Source organism: Hoplias malabaricus, chromosome 15, assembly GCF_029633855.1.
Source record: "Hoplias malabaricus isolate fHopMal1 chromosome 15, fHopMal1.hap1, whole genome shotgun sequence".
NCBI classification, from domain to species: domain Eukaryota; kingdom Metazoa; phylum Chordata; class Actinopteri; order Characiformes; family Erythrinidae; genus Hoplias; species Hoplias malabaricus.
In genome coordinates, this window is record NC_089814.1 from 29,787,136 (window position 1) to 29,810,162 (window position 23,027).

The 23,027-nt window shown below is 36.5% G+C and overlaps 2 protein-coding genes across 2 annotated transcripts; both read right to left on the minus strand.

Moving 5' to 3' along the window:
• Positions 1 to 2,136: 2,136 nt before the first annotated feature.
• Positions 2,137 to 9,057, minus strand: LOC136668065 (organic cation/carnitine transporter 2-like). Its single transcript, XM_066645311.1, has 10 exons — positions 8,665 to 9,057; positions 7,025 to 7,128; positions 6,785 to 6,939; positions 6,502 to 6,673; positions 5,838 to 5,964; positions 5,153 to 5,253; positions 3,969 to 4,183; positions 2,995 to 3,177; positions 2,299 to 2,434; positions 2,137 to 2,140 (listed from the first exon to the last, which is right to left on the minus strand). The coding sequence occupies exons 1-10, from the start codon at positions 9,055 to 9,057 to the stop codon at positions 2,137 to 2,139; spliced, it is 1,590 nt and encodes a 529-aa protein (XP_066501408.1).
• Positions 9,058 to 11,272: 2,215 nt separating this feature from the next.
• slc22a5 (solute carrier family 22 member 5) lies at positions 11,273 to 18,917 on the minus strand. Its single transcript, XM_066646164.1, has 10 exons — positions 18,531 to 18,917; positions 17,452 to 17,555; positions 16,343 to 16,497; positions 15,116 to 15,287; positions 14,435 to 14,561; positions 14,232 to 14,329; positions 13,925 to 14,139; positions 12,557 to 12,739; positions 11,714 to 11,849; positions 11,273 to 11,622 (listed from the first exon to the last, which is right to left on the minus strand). Exons 1-10 carry the CDS (start codon positions 18,915 to 18,917, stop codon positions 11,550 to 11,552), a joined length of 1,650 nt encoding a protein of 549 aa, XP_066502261.1. The 3' UTR covers positions 11,273 to 11,549.
• Between the last annotated feature and the right edge of the window lie 4,110 nt (positions 18,918 to 23,027).

Below are 23,027 nucleotides of genomic sequence, written 5' to 3' on the forward strand. Positions count from 1 at the left end.
CACAAAGAATGCTAAGCAATCTGTATTAAAATGTCTGGCCAATGTCTTTTTAATTTACTAATTAAAATAAATGTACACAAATATAATTTTTTACTCTGAGATATTTCCATCTTCCTTATTACTTGGTAATTCAAGGATGTAAGCTTTAAAACTGTCAAGTGTTATTCATTGACAAGACATCTGGCCAATGACCCTTGGACTTTTGGAAACGTCTTGATTTTTGGATATTGACTTGGTGGCTGTGCTGCATGTTTTTTATCTGGTATAAACGGGGATAATTTTTCTGATATATGTAATTTGATACTGTATTCTTCTGTTTGCTGTCTTGGCTCAGTTTCTTGGTGTAGTCTGTATCTTTATACTTTTTTTTTTTTAGTCTAGTTTCCCTACACAAAACCCTGAAAATTTTCATTTACTACTTCCAAAGCAGTACTAAACCTGACCGGTGTACTAGTGGTTTATTTGAAAGTGTGTTTAGGCTGTAATAAATAGGTGTGTTAAAACATGTCAGTTGTGTTGTCCTGCTATGTAATCCGAAACAACAAAAATAAGTCATTATGTCACCTGTGGAACAGGAATAGAGCAACATCCTAATCTTGGTTCATTCTTTTAAACGTTTGGAGTTCTCTCAGCTGTCTAAAAATTCAGATGCTGTGAGAAGAGAGAGAGTAATAAAAAGAGAGAGAAAGCCTAGCATACTGGACCGAGACAGTTTTTTAATTTTTATTTATTTAGTTTTTTTTTTTTGTATCCATTTACTGACATTGGAATTTTATTTACACATTAGACCGATTTCGAGCACACAAACACACTGGAGATCTAGCAAATAATGAGGAAACCTCTTCAGAATTTTAGATAAAAAAGTAAAAAATTTAAATTGTGAACGTTGCCTTTAAATAAAAGTCTCTATTTCTATATTTTATACATCAACTTTAATTTAGGCTATTTCTTGTATTATGCGTATACATTTATTTATTCTTATATTTATCTCTTTATTTCTACATTTACTTATTTCTGAATTTCCACATTTCAGCGTCTATTTATTTATATTTTTCCTCATATATTTATTTACAGACAAAATGGGGAACTCACTAAAGAGGAATAAAGACATACAGCAGCAAAGTGTATTAAAAAATAGTGTGCTCCAAACTGATTTTCAGGTGTGTATTTCCTTTAAACTCTGAAAGATTCTTAAACTTTGTGATTTCTAAAGTGTCAATTTATATATATTTTTAACGATATAACTTATGAACCTGGAAATATTAATCATATATCAGAGAATATTAGAGAATGTTGAACATAGATTGAATAAATTGAATAACAAATTTAGTGTTTTATTTTAGATTTCACTGAATAAAAACTTTGAATTGTACTTTTACATTGATTTCCACTGTCCCATAATTGGTTGGGCATTATTATACTGTATATTATAACATTATAACATAAAATTTGTACATATTTGTACTCGTGAAAAATATGTATTTATAAGTTATAATTTATTTACTACAACATATATTAACATGTAATATTTACACACCTTTGTGCAAAGATCATGCAAATCAGCCTTTAAAATAACTGAATGCACATGCAGTATTGTAGTATAAGTATTGGATAAAATGAGTACAGATAGAAGGACAAAGGCTTGGTTCACTCCAGCCACTGCAAGGCCTTGATCTGATTTGATAAATGAAGGACTGATTAGACAAACTTAATATTAGCTGCTAACATTAACATAAAAATACACAAATATTGAGTGTAAAATATTATTAAAATTTCTCCTCCTCTACTACAGATCTTTCTTTGTGATCAAATTTAGTCGTTGCTGAGGTGGCACCACATAATCTAGGGAAAAAAATATCAGCAATTACAACAAATAAATATTTTGACAGAGTTGTATATTACTCTCTTATTTAGGATGAAAATATAGCATACATTTTATGTGCAAAAGTTGTAGAATGTAGACATTCCTTATAGTTAACATGAAATTTGGGGACACAGACGTTTAGTTGTCCAGGCACAGCGTGTATAATATCCATAGACAAGCTTGATATTAAATACAAAGCTCTGGAAGAACTAATCATGAGCTTTTGTTTGCCATAAATCTCTTTTGAAATCTGGATGGGCTTGAAAATATTCTCATCTACAAGAAGGTGTCGGGGTGGGGGGAGTGTGAGCTCGTATACTGATCTTCGATCTCACGCTTTAGATTAAAAAAGCCATTACCAACAGTCTACAAGTTTTTGCACATTTGATTTTATGATTGTTAAGCAATGTTTATTATAAGGGAAATCATGTTACCTTCTGATTTTCTGCATTTCCTCTAAGGTCTCTGGAAGAGGCTTTCTGAAAGTTTCTGGTAAAAGGAAGCAAAAGAGTCCTCCACATATGGCAAAGCTCCCAATGAGCACATATGGTAAGTATTTGTAATATTTTCCTGCAGGAATAAAAAAAAAAAAATAAAAAAATAATAATAATAATAATAACAATATTAAAATGTTAAATATATATGGCACCTGTAACAAACCCAAAGTCATTGAGTGAAAACCCCAGCGTTCTAGAGGATGGAAGGTCATTTAGAATAATGGAAAGCCTGAATCTATCGGAACAACTAGAAGACGAGAATCAGAGGACCTCAGCATGCACAACAGTGGGGGAGGATGAAGCATAGAGATAAGTAAGTGCAAGGCCATGAAAGATTATCAATAGGATTTTGAAGCAGAGGCTTTCTAAAACTGGAAACCAAAGTAACTGATGAAGGATGGGGAATGCGTGGTGAGACTCTGGCTGCTGTATTACACTAGTATATCCTAGATGTAAAGAAAGCATGCACCAGGATCTTAACATCTTTAGAAGTAAGTATGGGGTGGTCTAGCAGTGTTGTAGAGATGAAAGAATGCAGATTTTACATGTTTAGAATGGATAAAATGCCAAGTCCAAGCTGTATCACATTTTCCCATCCCTGTGTGTGTAATCTAGTGAACTGGAGTTACATACCTAGATATAAAATGAAAGGAGAGATGATGGTTGCTACTCGTGCTGACATCGAGCATATTCCCATGGCCATGTTTCTCACCACGGTGGGAAAGAGCTCTGAAGTCACTGCATAAACCACACAAAAGGCTGCAGTGATACCAAACTTTCCAACCATCTCTAGGAAGATTGCCAGTTCTGGTATATCTAGAAAATTTAAGAGATGAATTGACACACCTCATTATAATATAATATGCTACACATTCAAGTTTGCAATCACCCCTTATAATAACTGAATTTAGGACACACACTTGGAACTGAGCATGAAATGAAAGGGGATGCCCTTCAGTAGCTTGAGCTTAAGCCCCAAGCAGTGAGTAGCTGGAATGGCTGAGCACCATTTAATACATTGGAATAAATTGAAGATGAGGTTCATCTTCTGGGACAATCTCTTCTGGGACACTTTAGGGATGAGAGTGTAGTGTGCAGTACAAACGGATGTGTTATAAATAAGGAGACCAGTCACTGTTTGAAATATAAATGGGAGTTCACATAACGCTGAACATGGAGCATGTTTATGCACAAAGACCCACACTCCAGCAAAAATAGCCAATCAGCTTGCTAGTTACGAATGAAATCCCAACTTCAGCAAAGCGCGCCAACCAGCTTGCTTCTTATATAAACTGATTTCCACTTCAGTTGTTAATTGCATAAATTGTTGATTATAAATACTTGTCTACTTCAGTATACATCACCGATCTTAATGCAGGTTAGACATTATAATGTTCTGGTTTTTGGCTTGAGGAAATTTTTTTCTAACTGGACTTAAATTAATTTTAAATAAATACCCCTGGTCTACTACATTTCCAAAAATTTAGACAGTACTATCCAAATTAAGTGTTATCTAAAGGACTATTCACATGTTGTTGAAAATAAGTTAATTAACTGGTTCATGACAGTCAGCTGGTCACAGTCCCAACAAAAGAGGTTAACTTTACCCAGAGGAACAAGGTGAATGAAGAGAATGACTGCTCCACCAAGGAGAAGTGTAGAGGACTGACAGAAATGTCTTGGACAATATTTCAGTAGCAACAAAGCAATAACATAGGCCGGGACCTCTACTACTGCAGACAAGAAGCAGTTAAGGTAGGAATTTCCATGGAGATTGGAGGTGTTCAGGATCAAACTGAAATACCCCAATGTGATGATCATCCTGTAGAAAAAAAAACACTGTTCAATACGAGATAAATCATCCAGAGGTAAATACTGACCTCATTTGTAAAGATATGTGTTATTCTGGGCAAACTAAAGTTACATGTCCTTTGCATGTTTTATATTTTACGAATGCTGTTGGTTTTGTTTTTGAATATATTTGGACTATACCTTGGGCAGGGAACTCAAATGAATCACATGTGGATATGGGCCATATTTAGCAAAGATGCAGCTCTGTTGGCCCTCTGTTCGCACTGGCAAACTACATGTAAACTAATAGTGACCCACATACTCCAATTTCTCATTTGGCCACAGGTTACAGAACACATGTGGCCCACTTCTGGTAAATCGATTTGGCTTTGCAGGCTGTGGCAAAGTTTATGTGAGCCAGAAGAGATCACATCTTGGCAACATGTAGACCTCTTGGCAGGCGGGGGCAGTCTCTTCAAGTGCTGTCATTCTGTAGGGTAAGTGGGTCATTACAATGGGCTAGTCGGTCAGACCAGCGCCAATAATATTTTGCTATTTGGGATGGTACTTGACTGTTGAAAAAATAACTATGAATATATAGAAGATGAGATGCAGACACAGCTCAGAAAATAAAAAAAAAACCTTGAGGCATCTCCAGGTAAGAATTTATTTTCTCGTGGGCTAAATCACTTTTATAGCACTGTGTAGAAATCAAGAGGGAGTGTGGAGGTAGGGGTGTTATTTCTTACCATCCTCCAAAACTGACATAGTGCAGTTCCTGGAGTGGCAACAACAAAGGATCTATTCTCCCTTTTACAGATCAGTGAATCATCGCGTTGATTTTGTAAAAGTAATTTTAAAGTAAAATACTACCTAGCATTCCTTTAACAGCAGATCACCTACAGAACCCAGCTGTAATATAATACAACTGGAACAAAACAGATGAAGTAATACATCAGTACAGTATTTCTGGCTGTTTTTATAGCATGGAGGAACTCACCACAGGAGTGCACACAGACTTACGATGACAACCATATTATAACTTCTTACAACATCCAAAATGTTGTATTTCTTCTCCTTCTTGGTTGCGGCACTACTTAGCTAAAAACAGAAGTATATTTTAAATTTACACTACAAACATATTTTTTATATATTATCATTATTATTCAACATTTTTACTTTGCTTCTGCACTGAATGGATACCATGTATCTACACTAACCCATTACACAGCCTTACTAACCATATAGGAGCAGTTTGTAGTTCTCCAATAACAGACTGTAGTCTCCCTGTTTTGTAACCAGTACAACACACTAACACACCCTCACCATATAATCATACTTGCTCTGTGGTGGTCATGTGGGGGTCCTGACCACTGAGGAGCAGAGTGAAACGCGGAAAAGTATGTATGCAGAGAACCAGGTGGACTACAGTGTGTAATTATAGAACTACAAATTGCACTGTATGGTCTGTGGAGCTGATAAAATGGACAATGAGTGCAGATACAAGGTAGATGTTCCTAATCCCATTAAACTGAAGCTAAATCTCAAATGACTGCTTTCTCCCTGTGTTAATAGAAGTGTAGGGAGTCATTTGAGATTCAGCCATATGTGCACAGTTCCATTCTTCTGCGAAGCTTCAGTCTTAGATTCAAATGGAATGTACAATCCTGGGGTCAGTTTCTTACCTCTGTGGGTGTAAACATGAACTCTGGTGGCGTGACTTTGTTTCTCTCTGCAGCTTTTCTCAGTAAAATCTCAGCTTCTTCAAGCCGTCCCTGAGAGATTAGCCATCTTGGAGATTCAGGAATAAACCTTAATGTGTTACGAATCAGTAACTAGTTATAATTTATTTAACTCAAAATTTAAAGGAACCTAATTAAACAAATTACAGAGCAAATGCATATTTTAAAATACAGTTACATGGGGTGCAAAGTATGTGAAAAGTACCATCCTGCAGTAACACCTGCAGAGGCTTACACTATGTACTAGATGTTGGAACATGGCTGTGAGCATTTGATTGCATTCAGCCAAAAGGAAAATTAGTGAGGTCAGGTAATGCTGTTAGGTGCCTATTTCTAAATCACAAATACCACTCCTCATAAAGGCATCGAATGCTGCTTCCTACCCTCCTCCAGTAGTTACATAGTGTAGTTTCTGCTGTGCTGAGCCTTGAGAAGCTATGGCAGAAGCTCTAATCTCCCTATTACAGATTCAGTAAAACATCCCAATGATTTTGAAGCTGTCATTTTAAGATACAAATACTAACTAGTGTTCCTTTAACATAATATAACATAATATTTGGGGATTCTACAAAAAATACAAAAATGTTTCTATATTTAGACAACTTACCACCAAAGAGGCACATACACAACTCCTGATGCTGCCATAGCTGCAACAAGCCATCTCCATTCTCGCAGGAAAAATGCAACAGCTGGCATGACCATGTACCCCAGTGCTGAGCTTAAGAATACACCCATTGAACAGAAGACCACCCTCTCTCTTGGGCCTAGAATTTCTGATCCTGTAAATCGAAAGCGCAAGCAGTATGTATATGCTTACTCTTCAAAATACTCTCATATAAATATTTATATTAGGTTTAACATAGGTTAAACATATATTAGGTTGTACATACCTAGAATATAAGCGACTAGATAGTTGGAGATTCCTCCAAACCCCCCCAAAAAGAAAAGTATAGTAAATGCTTTCCAGTTTGGGGAGAATATTTGAATAAAAATGCTTATGGTCTGCAAGGCCATCATGACAAACAAGGCAGGCCTTCTCCCAAACCTGTAAATGTACAAAAATAGGCAAGTTTCTTTGAGGCTGTGGGCAGTAACACAAAATGTAGCAAGTTTGGATTGCTGTTACTGACCTGTCAGACATTTGACCAGAGAGAAATGTTCCCACAAGAGCTCCAAAGTAGTGAACTGAGGACGTTAATGGGACTTTGTATTCGTTTTCACATACAAGGTTCCACTAAAAGAATTGAAGAATGTCATTGAAGAAATTAGCTGAAACGATTCATGAATACAGCACATATTGTAAAGTGAAATACAATAATTCATTATTATCTAGAATAAATACGTCTATTTACAGGTTTCTCACATTAAAGATGTCTGTAACACATGCCAGCACTTTCTGATACGATAATAAATAGTGAAGCACAGTTTGTTTTATGTTCAAGGTTTCTTACATAAGATTCCTTATGTAAGTGTAATTATGCACAAGATTAATTATTGACTATTCTCAGAACATAGCACTGTAAATATTTAACTTTTTTTTTTTAATCTGAGTGAATTAAAATCACAGTGTGAAACTGCTTACATTTAGTTGGCTAAAATTACACAAGCTGCTGTTGGGTTCCTTAACTCTTATAAATATAAAATGTAGATTCAGTTTTAAAGTACATATGTCTATGTGGACACTAGCTCATTCACCATTTCTTCTGAAATATTAAGAGTAATACAGATATACTCTAACGCTTTACACCAAACAGCCATAGCATTATGACCACCTCCTTGTTTCTAGCACTGCTGTTACATGGACACAGTCGTGGTGTGTTAAAGCATGGTTTGCTTTTATGAGTGGATCAGACACAGCAGTGCTGCTGGAGTTTTTAAATTCCTCAGTGTCACTGCTGGACTCAGAATAGTCCACCAAACAAACATATTCAGCCAAAAGCTGAAGTCCAGGACTAGAGAATGACCAACAGAAACTGCAGCAACAGGTGAGCTACTGTCTCTGACTTTACATCTATAAGTTGAACCAGCAGGAGTGAGTGGACACAGTTTTTAAAAACTTCAGCAGCACTCCTGTGTCTGATCCACTTATAACAGTGTATCACTAACACACCACAAACATGTCAGAGTCACTGTAGCACACACAAATCATACCTGCTCCTTTCATCTGGCATCAAATAAATGCATCAGCAATTTTAACACTTTAATTATACACAAGCCTAATTAACACAGTTAACAATGTATATGTTGAACATATGTAATGTAATGTAGAACATCTATTAGTTGTCGAAAGGGAATTTTACCAATGTTTACCATTTTATGAAAAATATAAACTTGATGGCAGCAACATATCTCAAAAAAAGGTAGGACTAGGGCAAAACAAGGCTGGAAAAATAAGTGGTATTGCAGAATTGGCTACCTCCAGTCCAGATTTTTCACCAGTAGAAAACATTTGGCACATCATGAAGCAAAAAAATGGCAAAGAAGACAGGAGTGTTGAGAAGCTAGAATCCTACACCAGAGAAGAATGGGACAGCATTCCTCTGCCAAAAGTCCAGCAATTTGTCTCCTCACTTCCCAGACATTTACAGATTGTTTTTAAAAGAAGAGTGGATTCTTCACAATGCTAGACATGGCCCTGTCCCAAAATTTTGCAATGTGTTGCTGCTATCATGCAATTAGTTAATATTAGTTTACTTTCAACATGTGATTAATAAAATATTGGTCTCAATATTTTGAATTGAATTGCAGTTTATATATAAAATATTATTACCTCTGTTACAATAGTTGACTGGTATGTCTCCTTGCTATATTTCCATCCATTCAAACAGCTTTCCAGCTCAATGTCACTCATGTTCACGTCCAGATTTGGGATATAGCCAAGTCTGGAGTAGTTCCTCAGTGTGTCTACTTTGTACCTGGTGCAAGAGCTGCGTTTTAAAACTCCATCTTGAGTTACCATTGGAATAGCGGCCTCTCTCCATATTTCACTGATGTTGTACTCCTCAGGAATCAGACACTCGTGTGGTGGAGTGTCCCCCACAAACACTATGTAGATGCCCACAAAGCCGTTCGGGAGAATGCTGATGGCCAGTGCTAAGAAAACAGCCCTTTGAAATGGTCCCCATGTTCCAAGAAATGCAGCAATCTCATCATAATCTCTCATCCTTGACTGTAGACTGTTTTGAGGATTATACAAGAACTGCTGTTCCAGCCACAAGCACTGTCAAGCACTCTATTTTTATGACCACACTCACCTGACAGGGCTTCTGAACTAGCAGTTCAGAAGTGCAGAAGTTTAATGATCACCTATGTTGCCCTCCAGGTATTCTTACAAGGCTGTAAATCCATAGTTATTTTAAAAAAACGTGTTTGGTTAATCACCATGTGGTGGGCCATGCAGTGGCCATTTGATAGCAGGTACTAGCCTAGCAACAGTAAACAAAATAATAAATAAATAAATACAATTCACAAAATCAGTGCAGTCAGTACATTGTATAGTTTTCAAGGAAACGTTCTGACAGTAGATCAGGATTAGATGCACAAGAGGTTAAATTCGCCATGTCCATTGCAGAATGTCAGGCAGAGAGGTATAATGTCTCAGTGCTGTGGATCTGTGATCTTATGGATCTTCCATCCAAGACACTGGCCCTAATCCAGAACTAATCATCCAACATCAGTACCTGACCTCATGAATATATTAAGGTCTGAATACAATCGAAAATTACAGCAGTGTTCCAACACCTAATGCAAAGTCCTACCAGAAGAGTAGAAGCTGTTACTGCAGCAAAGGGAATGCACTGTATTACCACCGTTCATTTCAGAAGATGCTGGATGAAAATATATCAATTTTATAGTAAATAATTGTCCAATTTATCACAGCCCCTTGCCAATTAACATGTTCATTTATATCATATTTTACAGTGCAAATACAGTTGCATGATGAATATTCAACTTTTTGTTATTGTGAACAAACCAGAAGTGGGTAACTTCTACTTTTACTTAGCTGACCATGTCCAAAAAACCCTACTATACTATTCAAAGACTTTAAAATATTCAGACATCTCACTTGTGTTTAGTACTGCAGTGATCACTATGTCAGTTCCTGGAGATCTACTTTTGTAGCAGTCTGTCATAATACCAGTCTTTAAAAGACACACTAACCGTCTTTGGAAGAAAAAATGTGCAATATAACTTTTTTTTTAATTAACTCTTTTTTGTTACTCTACACTTGTATCCACTTGTTTTTTGTACACTTGTGAAGTGCTGCAAAGAAATCTCAGTATTTTGTTTACTTCTTCATTATGAAACAGACTCAATTGTACAGTATATTGTACTGTAAAATACGAGGGTCTAGTCTGAGCTTTACTGATTTATGTCAGGTATTTGAACATCTCCACCAAATCAGTTTTAACTAATCACATTCATCCCTGTGAATGTGTAAACAGTGACGTTCCTTCTGCCTTGAAGGCAGCGCTGCCTCCAGAACCAGTTTGAGTAGTGTTTTTGTGCACTTGCATATTTTACACCTACTAAAAACCACCAGATTTTGGAGTGTGTATTTGGGAATAGTAGAGGTGCCTTTATTAGGTCAGATACTGACACAGATACTGAGGTCCTGGCTTACAATCTCTCTTTTGGTTCTTCCTAAAGGTATTTGACTGGGATGAGATCAGGGCCTGTTAAGTTCTTTCACACCAAATTTACTCAACCATGCCTCTTTGGACCATGCTTTGTTCACAAAGGCACAATCGTGCTGGAACAGAAATTAGACGCATACAATTTTCCTGAATTTTATGGTATGTTGAATCATTAAGATTTTCCTTCACTGGAAGTAAAGGGCCTAGGCCAACCCTGGAAATCAACCCCTCCCCCATCAAAATATACAGTTGGCACAATGCAGTCAGGCAGGTAGACTGTCATGAGACTGTAAGATAGAAAAGTTTGATTATTCCCTCCACAGAACATTTACACTTCTCCAAAGTTGAGTGGCACCTCTGCTTGGCCATAGAATCTCATGCCATTAAGCTTCCTGCACAGTTTTTGTGTTGATGTAAATGCCAGAGGAGGTTTGAAGCAGAACATTGGTGACTTTTACCCACTTTGTGACTCAGCACTAGGCGACTCAGTATCTGTAATTATGTGGTTTGCTACTTTGTGACTGAGAGCCTGTGGTTCCTAATCTTTATAATTTGCTTGCTTAAAACTATACAACTCACATCAACCTTGCTATCACCTTATCTAACACTTAATATTAACACTTGATGTTTTTTGTTATTTATGTAGACAGTCATTATTTACATATAACACAATAAGTACTGATGGTCCATAAAAGACTAGTAATTGACTACAGGTCTAAAGAACATTGTAAATTTGGTGACAGTGTCATTTATTTTTAAAAAATATACAGCAGTAAACTACAGTTGCATTTGTCATATAAACAAACATATTCAGTTTTCAGTGACACTGGTTGAAATTTTAAGATTTTCTATTTACCATAAAGGTAACATAATGAGTACTTGGATTTGTAAGGTATGTTTTTCTCTGCTTTTTCGGTTCAGATTTTTCACAAAGCAAAGGCACAAAGTTTACATAATTTTATGCTCAATCACACACAGTCCTCACAGCACAACACAGAGTTTCTGCAGCACAACGTCCTCAGAGTTTTTGCTCCTTTAGAACGACTTGCTTCCTGTCCTCCTCCATCATAGTGACATCTCTCCTGTGGCAGCTAAAGCAAGACAGAGTCCATGTGAGAGAACTGAAATGTTTAACTGCAGATTTAAGGTTAGGGAAATGAGTGTGCTCTCAAACAAACATACCCTTTGCACTTCTGCATCTGCTCCACAGTCTCAGGCAACACTTTACCAAAAGTCTCAGGCAGAAACATATTTGCTAAGGATGAGCCAATAGTAAGGCTTCCCATCAGAATATATGGGAGGTACTTACTAAAACTACCTGCAGGAGACAAAAAAGCAAAATTGAAATTGAGGATTCAAGAAGCAAGATTATATATGTTTGTCATTTTATGGTAACTGTTGCATAGTATAAAAATTACAGTTTTCATTGTAGTTTAAAAACCACATAACCTAACAATTAAATATTGACATGCGACATTCACTTTTGCTAACATCGTAATCATTGTTCATTCAACAATAAGAAGTGTAGCAAAAGCTCTCAATTTCCTCTAAATTAGGTATGTCATTTCTTTCTATTCAGCATCGGGATAATAGCTGGACAGAGATCCACAGAAACAGGCGTACGTAAACTCAGAACACATTAAACTGATTGCCCAAACCACTTCAGGAGGTTGCTTATGTGTGAATGCATCATTCTCTCCTAGCCACATTCATCAACCAAACCACACCCCTTCCAATACATTACAATGCATGCAATCCATGATTGGAAAGAATGACCTTTCATACTGACTAACCGGTGATGCATTTGATTTCCATGTGTAAATGCACATGCTTTAAACTATTTCAAGGTATAATCAACATGCTAATTACATGAACCAAATAGGTATATGTGGTATACACAATTAAATAAAAAAGTATAAACAAGTTATTACTTGTGACCATTTTAACATATTTTATTTTTACCACTAATCCTAAGTTACTTTTCACAATCAAGGCCTTATATCAGGAAATACATCATCAATTTACCTAAGAATATGATGTAAGGTGCAGTGATGCTTCCAATACGAGCAGCAGATGAACACATTCCCATTCCCAGGTTTCTAAGAACTGTGGGATAGACCTCTGCGGTGTATATGTACACCACACTGAAGGACATGGTGAATCCAAACTTGCCAGCCATTTCTAAGGCCAGTGCCAGTGTATGAAGACCTGTGAAGGAGGGTCAAAATGATTGTACACACAGAGTTCCTCTTAGGTCTACATTAAAATGTAGACTTTCTTAGATATTATACAATCTGCCAATTCAATAAGTTCTAAGTATTCTATTAGATATATTAAAATATGCATTGGTGTGCAAGGTATATCATGGTCTTTCACAAATTAGCTGTGACAATAACTATTTTAGCTTAATATTAATTTCCATTTAATATGAGATTCTCTGGCCGTTATATAGCAGCTGAGCTTTGTATGTCACAAATGAACTTAAAGTAGACAAAGTCCAACATTTTAAAATACGTAAAGGAGAGTGATTACAATTTCTGAATTGGGATGAATGTACTCAAAGGTTTTTAACGCATAAGTTATTTGCTGATTTCCCAAACCCTAAATTTACACACAAATTGCATCCGAGCTGATCTTGACATATTACTTCTTTATTTGCAAAGCCAAAAACCACTCATTTGTTTCAAGAAAATTAAATGCTATTTAGTGGCATGCACACTGGATGATGGTAATAAAAATATATATAATTGCTATTGTATTTTAAATAGAGCAGTGTATGTTCAACAGTTGGTGTTTCAATTGTAAAAGAAAAAAAACAGCTCTTGTTCATGAGTGGTGGGACTAGGGATTTTGTGATTGAATGAGATACGCCACAAAATTATATTTAAGTAATAGCTAAACATTCTGGCTTTGTGACACATACGTCAAGCAGTCTACCTGTAGGTTTTTTAGGTTTTATAAATTTAAATAACCAGCTGTTTCCATAATTTGTCATTAAAATTAAATAAAAAATTGTATATATGATATATGTTTCATGAAGCCTGAATTTCGAGCTATGATACATAAATTGTTTTATGTCATATCTTTGACTTGTTTAGGTGAACATCCTAGTTGTGGTGAATCTCACATTTTTTGCCTGGGTTAGTAACCCAAAAAGATATGAGTAACTTATTATCTGGTTAAATTCTTATTCATTTAATCTGGAAAATATTAAGCTCAGCCATTTCCAACTTTCCTACTCATTTATACAGAATAGAAATATTAACTGACCCCAGTTTCCAAGGGCTGCCATATTTGCACTAATTGTAGACATTGCAGTTGTGTGTGTGTGTGCGCATAAGAGAGAAAGAGATTATTTGTATTCCTAAGCCATAAAAACAGCTGTATACTTACTTTCAGGAATTAACTGGATCAGGAGAAGGAATCCTCCACCTATACTGAGAAAAGCTGAGAGAAGTGGTCTTCGTGGGCAGCTCTTTAGAAGCAAAGTAGCAACAATGTAAGCAGGCACCTCAGTAACAGCTGATAAAAAGCAATTCAGGAATGGATTGCCAATAAGGTTCGACGTATTCAAGGACAACCCAAAATAACCTATATTGATGGCCATCCTGAGAAAACAGAAACAATTGGAAATTTTCATTGACACTATTAATACAAAAAACCTACATGCTATATGGTTCATGCCTGATTTTATACCTACCATAACAGCAAACACATGAATGTAGTGCATCGCATATCGCTAGTTTTTACAACGTCGATCATATTGTACTTCTTCATAAGTGATGGCGCCACCTTGGCCTGAGAGACAGATAGAAGTACTTTGAATATATTTTAATGACCACAATAAAAAAAAAGAAAGCCTGTGAGCTGGTATATTTTGGTAAATGTAGTTGTATAACAAACCTCAGACTCTTTGAAAATTATGTCCGGAGGTTTAACTTTGTTTTTCTTAGCAGCGTCTTTGATTATGGCCTCAGCTTCTTCTAATCTCCCCTGAGAGATCAGCCATCGAGGAGACTCTGGAATGAACCTGTGAATACAGAGTTTTTAGCATATTATTGTTTTTGAAATTTACAGACGCCACTCTTCCTTTCATGTTCATTCATTCATTCGTTCATTATACACCCAAAAATGTATTCATCGTGAATACAGACATTCAGTTGTGTATCCACAGCTTGTATAATATTCCTAAAAATGCATAAAATAACACCTTGGAGCAGCTTCACATGAGCTTTAGTTCACCATGTGCAATGTCAATGTGTCTGCCATAGCAATAATGCCAAAACACTGGTCTGTGGAGCAGTGAGCCATACTCTCAAGGTCAATGCAATATCTCTGGGATGAGATGGAGTGGCATTTGTGATAAAGAAACTATCAGCATTATCAGTATTTGACATTGTTAATTTTCATGTGTCTAGTAAAATAGAGCCATAGTAAAACAGTCTACTGTCTATTTATTGAGGCAGATGTAAATATGTCATGTAACTATGTAAGAATGAACAGGATCTGTAATACACACACAAATGCATGCTCCAGATTATCCCCTGGATTCGGTTTTTCCCTCAATCCACTGTTATCACTTACCACCATAATGGGATGTACACCAGTGTTAGCCCTGATAGGACTCTGAGCAGAGTTCGCCAATCCCTGATGGCAAAGGCAATCCATGGCAACAACATGTACCCAACACAGTAGTGTAGAAAGGCACCCAAAGTGGTGAAGAGAACTCGTAAGGACGTACTTAATATCTCCGTTCCTGTGGGTATGGTCATAGGTAAATGTTACTTCAGTGTTTCAAAGTAACATTTTTAACATTAGTTGAAATATATGAATATTTGTGAAACTGTGGCAAGTAGTATTTGGAGTTTTATTTTTTGAACATTGTATATCCAATTAAAGCAGAAAAAGGGAAAACTTTCCTAGCATTCAGTGTTAATGTAACGGTTAACAAAAATAATTCTAACCAAGTTAATATACTGGTTTTCTAAAACAATTTGTATTTGTCAGTTTGTGGGGAGAAATTTTGATACACTGTAAATTTCTCAACGGAAATATACAGGGTGGGCCATTCATATTGATACATCTTAATAAAATGGGAATGATTGGTGATATTAACTTCCTGTTGGTGGCACATTAGTATATGGGAGGGGGTGAAACTTTTCAAGATGGATGGTGACCGTGGTAGCCATTTTGAAGTTGGCCATTCTGGATCCAACTTTTGTTTTTTCAACGGGAAGAGGGTCATGTGACACATCAAACTTATTGGGAATTTCACAAGAAAAACAAATTGGTTTTAACGTAACTTTATTCTTTCATGAGATATTTACACATTTCCGACCACTTATAAAATGTGTTCAAAGTGCTGCCCATTGTGTTGGATTGTCAATGCAACCCTCTTCTCCCACTCTTCACACACTGATAGCAACACCGCAGGAGAAATGCTAGCACAGGCTTCCAGTAGCAGACTTCAAAATGGCTGCCATGGTCACCACCCATCTTGAAAAGTTTCCCCCTCCCATATATTAATGTACCACAAACAGGAAGTTAATATCACCAACCATTCCCATTTTATTAAGGTGTATCCATATAAATGGCCAACCCTGTATATGATTTCCATTTTTTGTCAATTTAAAAATACATGTATATAAAATCTAACCTAAATAAATGAAAAGTATAAACTTAAAGTCAAATAAACTTAAAGTATGAGCTGCCCTTATATATTTATCTTCAATGTATCTACTTAAACATAACTGTGAACAGTATCACAAAACTATCTATTAATTTAAAAGTCAATTTTGTGGGGAAGCTTACCAAGGACAAATGCTGTGATATACAAGGACACCTGGAAGGCTCCCACAAAGAAATACAGGATACAGAAAACCAGCCAGGACTGAGAGAATGACTGCACAAAGATGATGAGAGACTCTAAAGCGAGAGATGCAAAAAGCACCTTCTTTCTCCCAAACCTTGAACAAAACAAAAAAAACTGGATTAATAATGCTCATGCATTAAGCCTGTTTCTTAACTTAACAACTTTACGATCTAACCAGAAGTGAAAAATCTGCAGTAGAATGTAATAATCTATTCCAGGATAATTCGCCAACAGTTTGACTCCTCTAAATTCCTCAGACAAGTTGTTAAGATAATCAGGAGGATGGAAAAAATTCCTTGAGAAATTTTGACCCCTTTTACACCTGGTTGGATCATGTTACTAGTATGGGGATTAGATCTTGATACGGTTTTACTTAAACTTGGTTTTTAAAAGCATCCCCAGATTCTCCCATTTAAATCTGATTTGTAATCTGATTATATTGAAGAGGTTTTGGGTGATGAATGTGGTTTGTAAAGACAGATGTACTTACACTTGTATAATGTCTGACTGAAATGCATTTTATATCACCTCATGAAGTGATTTGAAAGAGCAGACTTCAGTCCTGATAGTGACAACAAACCAGCTTTACTGAAATTAATAATTACAACTAAAACGTTAATATCTCCCAAGGGCCACTCAACGTCCTCAGGTCAAACAAATTATAAACAATAGAGTTTTAAATGAAAACTGTAGGTAGAAGCAGCTTTGGAGTCTGTGTCTGTAATGGAAAGTTTTAGTAAAGGTCTGTGCTGAATCAGTCCGATCAAATATCCAGGAGCTGCTGCGTGGGGTCAACAGGGGCCATAGATATGGAGTGAAGGAGTGTAGCAGATACTGGGAAGTCTGTTTTAACTGAATCTTGGGTGCATTTTAAATCTGCATCAACTGGATATAACTCTCATACTCAAGAAACATGAACTGACCAGTTGCAATTATTTTTCACTCCAATAGTTTAGATTTTTTTTAAATATCCACAATTTATAGTGAATTCATTAGCATGCAAGTGTGTCTAATAATTAAGTATTATAAGAAGCCTGGGATTCAGTACCTGTCAGAGAGTTGGCCTGAGATGAGAGATCCCAATAAGTAGCCCATGTATAAAGTTGACGAGGCGAATGGGACTCTCCACTCGCTTTCACATACCAAGTCCCACTGCAAAACAAAGTACGCTTACATTAACATTGTATTCATATTTCTGAGTAAAAGTCATTCATTTATGCTAATGGCCACTCTGTAATAAAACGCTTAATGGAATAATTCAGTGAAACCAATCAAATTTTTAACAGTTTCCTCAAAATTAGGTTATTGGTCGAGACATATTTGGTACCAAAATTTTGCCTCTACTTTAGCACTAGAGCAATAAGGCTAGAATGGCTAATAAACAGTAGACATTTATATTAGCTTTACCTAGAAATTCAAGCTCAAATCGTCTCTCTCAGCCTCCTCTATCAAAATACCTTACATAAGCAAAGACATAGATGTGGTATATGATAGATATCAAATTAAGAAATGTTTTGGCAAGTAAACGCAGTTTTAAATCCATTGGCTTCTAATGCTGGTTAGCATTGTTAGCCTTGTAGCTCTAGTGCTAAAGTAAAGAAGCCAAATTTGGACACCAAACATGTCTTGAGTATAAATTTGATTTTTTATGATTTCTTTATTGTCTCGCCACTTGTAGTTACAAGATGACCCTGATATTAACCACATAATTAGTTATGCTTTCACATTCTGTGACAATAAACATGTGGACTCCCATTCTAATTAGAATTAGGACTCTAAGTCTAATTAGATCTACACCCAGTGATATTCTCAAGTTATTGCAATTATATCAAAAACCTTTAATTATATTTTTTCATGTTGTAACTTGGAATTTTCTCTGGGGTTAGTAAAATATCTATAACTCTCAAACAGGTTATCATTGTGATACTAACAAGTAATAACTGTTCATATTTACAGTGAAAGTAGCACTACATTTGGCACTTTCATTAAGTGCATAATTGGTTGGCACAAGGTATTTAAAATTATACATTTATAATAGATAAATTTACATTAAGCAGACTGAAGCTTTTTGAGAATTAAATATCACAGGATGGTATAGTTCCTTAAAGCACTAGAGCTTAAACTCACCTCTGACACAATTGTGGAGTGATACATTTCGGTGCTGTATTTCCATCCTTCTGTACATCGCTCCTTGCCAACATCTGTGAGGTTTACATCGACAGAACTGTACCCCTTTGAAGCAAACTGTCGAATTGTGTCCAGATTGTATCTCCAGCACTTGCTTGGTTCCAGCTTCCCATTCACCTCCTCAATGGGAATGCTGGCCTTGAGCCATTCCTCACTCAGATTTCCATCTCGGACATGGCAGTGGTACGAAGGGGAGGCGCCAGCAAACACAATGTAGAAGCTATGGAAGCCAGTGGAAATGTAGATGGCATTCAGAAGCAGGAAGATGATCACGAAGAAAGGGCCTTTTTGGCCCAGAAAGGCTGTGTCCTTTTCGTAATCTCCCATTGCGGTAAAGATTATAATGAGGCTTGTCCAGAAGGAGGGAGTTGAGACTTAGGCTTCCTATGGTGGATTCAATAGCTCCACCTTTAGGTTTATAGGTCTTGAGGCTTTCTCCAACCTCCTCGGCTCATGGACTTGAAATATGTGGGGCCCCCCCAGGAGTGTTGTTTACGGTTTTTTTTTTTTTTTTTTTTTTTTGGACGAGGCCTCCTTGCAGGGACAAGTTTGATCCACGTATTCTGAACACAGAAAGAGATAGATGTAGGTCTTTGACACAATCTTCATGCACATAGAAAACCAATGACAACAAATTGCTGCTCGGCATGACCAGTCTTTAAAAGCAAGTCTGCACCTTAACTTGGCCACTTCTTAAAGCAGCATTCTTTGGGATGAAAAGACCCAAAAGAATTACACGTGCCTGCAATGCGAATGGCTTTAGAGGCATTAAACTCCACAGCACACACACAAATGGCAGGGGAGCTTAACACTACACTGTACGGCAGAGATTAGAAGTTAGCTGTGTTTAGCCCTTAGAAGACTACATTTCATTCAGTTAAACTATAAACTTACATTAAATAAAAACAAATTCAGAAACCTGATGTTAGATTACTGAGGTATCTTGTAAAATTAAACCCAGTGAAGCACATGATACAGGAAAATAGTGTTTGCTTTCCTTTTTTGCATGTGCTTATAGAAAAATTAAAAATAAATGTCTTACAAGAGAAATAACCAATGGTTGTAAGCAATGGAACTGGTATTTCTAGCCCATACATTTATAGCATACAGATTACTGATCAGTTATGCAAAAATGTATAAATCTGCCTATAAATCAGTTTAAATCGACTTGTACTCTTCAGACTGTTCTTCAGTCATTTTGGCATTTGAGCCCTATGTTATACAAGTGAGAAATTTGGGGAAGAAGCCTAAACCTACTAAAAGATTAAAAGAGTTTAAAATGTGTCTGTCAAATGCTAGACTTAGGGTTAAAAAAAAGAAAACAAAAACAAACAGAAAATAATAAATAAAATACATACTTGTTTCCCTTGGATTTGTTGTGTTGGAGAAAATGATGACAGTCTTCAGTACTGTATGAGCCTTGATGAAGATGGCTTCATTGTGACCTGACTCTTAAAAAATGTTTAATCTCTGTTTGATGACAAGATTTTGTCCTAATATTTACTTAAGTTAATTCCTAGAGAATTATGCTTAGACTGACAATTGCTTCAGAAGCAGTGATGAGATTGAGACACTGCCGTACAACAGCATGCAAAAAAAAAAAAAAAAAACTGATCAGCTTGCATTATACAAACAGCTCATATTACTCTCACATTCATCAAGTTAAGTTTGTGAATGGGGAAAAACTAGGTTACTACTCAACTTCTCATTCAGCTGCATTTGAGACATGATTACCAAGGCAGTTATAGTCGTCTGCACTTGAATGATCAAAGCGTGGTATGTGTTACTGCACATTAAATCAGCGCATTATTTACAATCCCATCCCATCACACCCCACACACAAGTATATCAGTATTGAAACTGGCTTACTGTCACCAACTACTTTGATAATTCACTGTGTTTATTGCACCTACCTTTGAAGGCAAAGGTATATCAGTTTTATTAGCCATCTATGTCATTTTCCATTCCATTTTTTTAGACAATATAATATGTATTGTTAAATTAAATGACAGTCCTGAACCCCTTCTCCATTGCCTAACAGAAGGGAATAATAATTATGCCTATAGATTTAAATAAATGTTATAAAACTGTAAGTACTTTAATGATAGCTCTGGCTAATTTGGGATCTCTGCAATTGGGGACAACGGAGGCACTAAAGGAGCTGCTAAAAAGTTCTAGAATTTGATATATCTAATAATATTTTACATTTTAGATATTAAAAAATTGTAGATATTAATTTAAAGCATTTATTTGTTCATTCACTGTCTTTAAGTGCTTAACCAGTTCAACGTTAAACTAAGTGTCCAGAGCCCACATGGAGTCACTGGGCACAAGGTGGGGGCACACTCTGGATGGGGCGCCAATCCATATTATTAAAGCATTATCTGAATAAACTACATGCCAATACATCACAGCTTATGAATACTACTGAACTTCTATGTGGCATGTAGGTCTAATAATGTTCTCACTAGGAGTGGAAGGAGTTTAAGAGCTTATTATCCACACAGGTGGCTTTAGATAAAAAACATGCATGTTGTTTCAGGAAACAGTATATAAGGATATTTCTGTTAGCTGTATTTAGGTACCTCCCCATTTTTCTTCCTCATTGAGATGAATTAACTTATGTAAACCCACACTGGCATGGTTTTGCTTAAACAGAGGATGGGTATCTCATTTACACTACATTTACACAATTAAAAACCTGCAGAAATTAGATTTATATAAGGGCAGTGTTTGTAGAAATTAGGGATATTTTTATGTAAATATTAATATATGATTTGCTTGCTGCAATTATTGGCTTGTTTGTAAGTCTACCCCAACTGGAAATTCTTATGGATTTATCGGCAGTGTTTTCTTAGCTGTGGCCATCAAACGATCAAATTTATTGTTTTTTCCTTATTTGTTTTTGATGCTCACCGCTGTGCGCTCTGTAATCTGTTGACCAGGCCAGATCTGTTTAATCTTACAACCGTTTTGATCTTGTGGGGTACAGCAACATCCGTGCTATTATTTTCCTGCTGTGTGTCCAGCTGTACACTGCATCACTAGCAAATAAAAGCCCAGCTGTCCAAAGCAAATTACATAACCTTAACTATTTGGTTGCTATGGGAGTTCAAATAAAACCATTATTGTAGAAGTTGGGACAATGTTTAAAATGCAATTAAAATAGTTTAGCTATTTCCACTGAACCTTTATTAAACTTACAAAATTGCTGAGAAATTACTTCTAATGTTTTGACTAACCAACATACATAACAAAGTTGGGACAGGGGCAAAATAAGAGTGAAATTTTTATTGAATATTTAATTTATACACCCAATTTTTTTGAAACATCCAACTACTCAGCTAGCAGACATATTTGAGACATACCTGTGCTACTTTTGGAACTTACAGCTCAGTTGCGGCACTGGTAAGTGTTTTTGTGGCCTAGATGTGTGCCAACTGTCATGAGCAGGGCACAGGTTATGGCGCATGTTTGTGTGGGCCAGACAACACACCTAACATCTGGCCCATATAAGTTGGACCTGTGGCTGAGTTGAGGCAGCCAGACTCACCCTGAGTCAGCTCTATCATTTAATGCCAAATGTGGCCCAGAAGAGATCTACAGATATGGGTCACTTTGGGCCAAACATTTATTGCTATCTGGGGATTTTCAGGTGAATTTTTAAAAGGTGAGTGCATTGTGATTGGCTATATAAGGATCATCCTCCAAAGACTAAACCAAACATCATGAAATAATTGACAAAGAGTTGAAACAGAGCCCAGGGTGGCGGGCTGCCATCCCCGGCGCCCAGGGAGTTTTTGTGGGTTCAGTGCCTTGCTCGAGGGCACTTCAGCCATGGATGTTTGTGACGGTCCTGGGGATCGAAGCGGAAACCTTCCAGTACCAAGCCCGGCCCTCTTACCATTAGGCCAAGGCTGCCCCCACTTGTTGCTCTTCTACTTTTCTATCTTCTATGTTATGTGTACAATTTGTTGTAAAAATTGTATTGTGATGTATTATTATTATTATTATTATTTGATTAATTTGTCAGTGATGTGTCCCTATGTGTTTCTATTATCAGAGTTTTTCAGAAATGATTAGTAAAATAATGCCCATTTCTTTTGCTATGCACCAAAGATGGACTCCCAAGGGCTGCTGAGAATGAGTTTGTATTTTCAACGAATTATTCAGTGAGGGACTGTGTGAATGTGTGGTGCCCCGTCTAGAGTGTGTTCCTGCCTTAAGGCTTAATGACACCAGGGAGGTACAGTATGTTATGTTCTGCACAGTTCTTGTTTTGTTATATATCTCCGACCAACGGTACTGTTTAAAGTCCACATGCTTCTGTTGTTCTCTTTTATTGTCCCTCACCTTGTCGCTGGTCCATCTGACATTAGCCCCAGTGGTGTCTCATCAGGCCTAGAGTATTTACATTATTGTTCTTGTGTTTTAACT

What these genes read in the sequence shown, in the direction of transcription:
- LOC136668065 (XM_066645311.1), bottom strand. Translation starts at nt 9,057, where the DNA reads ATGAGAGATTATGATGAGATTGCTGCATTTCTTGGAACATGGGGACCA. An exon ending in AGTCAACTATTGTAACAGAG is followed by an intron (nt 7,129 to 8,664) that starts GTAATAATATTT and finishes CAATTCTTTTAG; the next exon opens with TGGAACCTTGTATGTGAAAA. An exon ending in TCTAGTCGCTTATATTCTAG is followed by an intron (nt 6,674 to 6,784) that starts GTATGTACAACC and finishes TTCGATTTACAG; the next exon opens with GATCAGAAATTCTAGGCCCA.
- slc22a5 (XM_066646164.1), bottom strand. Translation starts at nt 18,917, where the DNA reads ATGGGAGATTACGAAAAGGACACAGCCTTTCTGGGCCAAAAAGGCCCT. An exon ending in GTGTACATCCCATTATGGTG is followed by an intron (nt 14,562 to 15,115) that starts GTAAGTGATAAC and finishes CTGTATTCACAG; the next exon opens with GTTCATTCCAGAGTCTCCTC. An exon ending in TTCATGTGTTTGCTGTTATG is followed by an intron (nt 14,140 to 14,231) that starts GTAGGTATAAAA and finishes CTGTTTTCTCAG; the next exon opens with GATGGCCATCAATATAGGTT.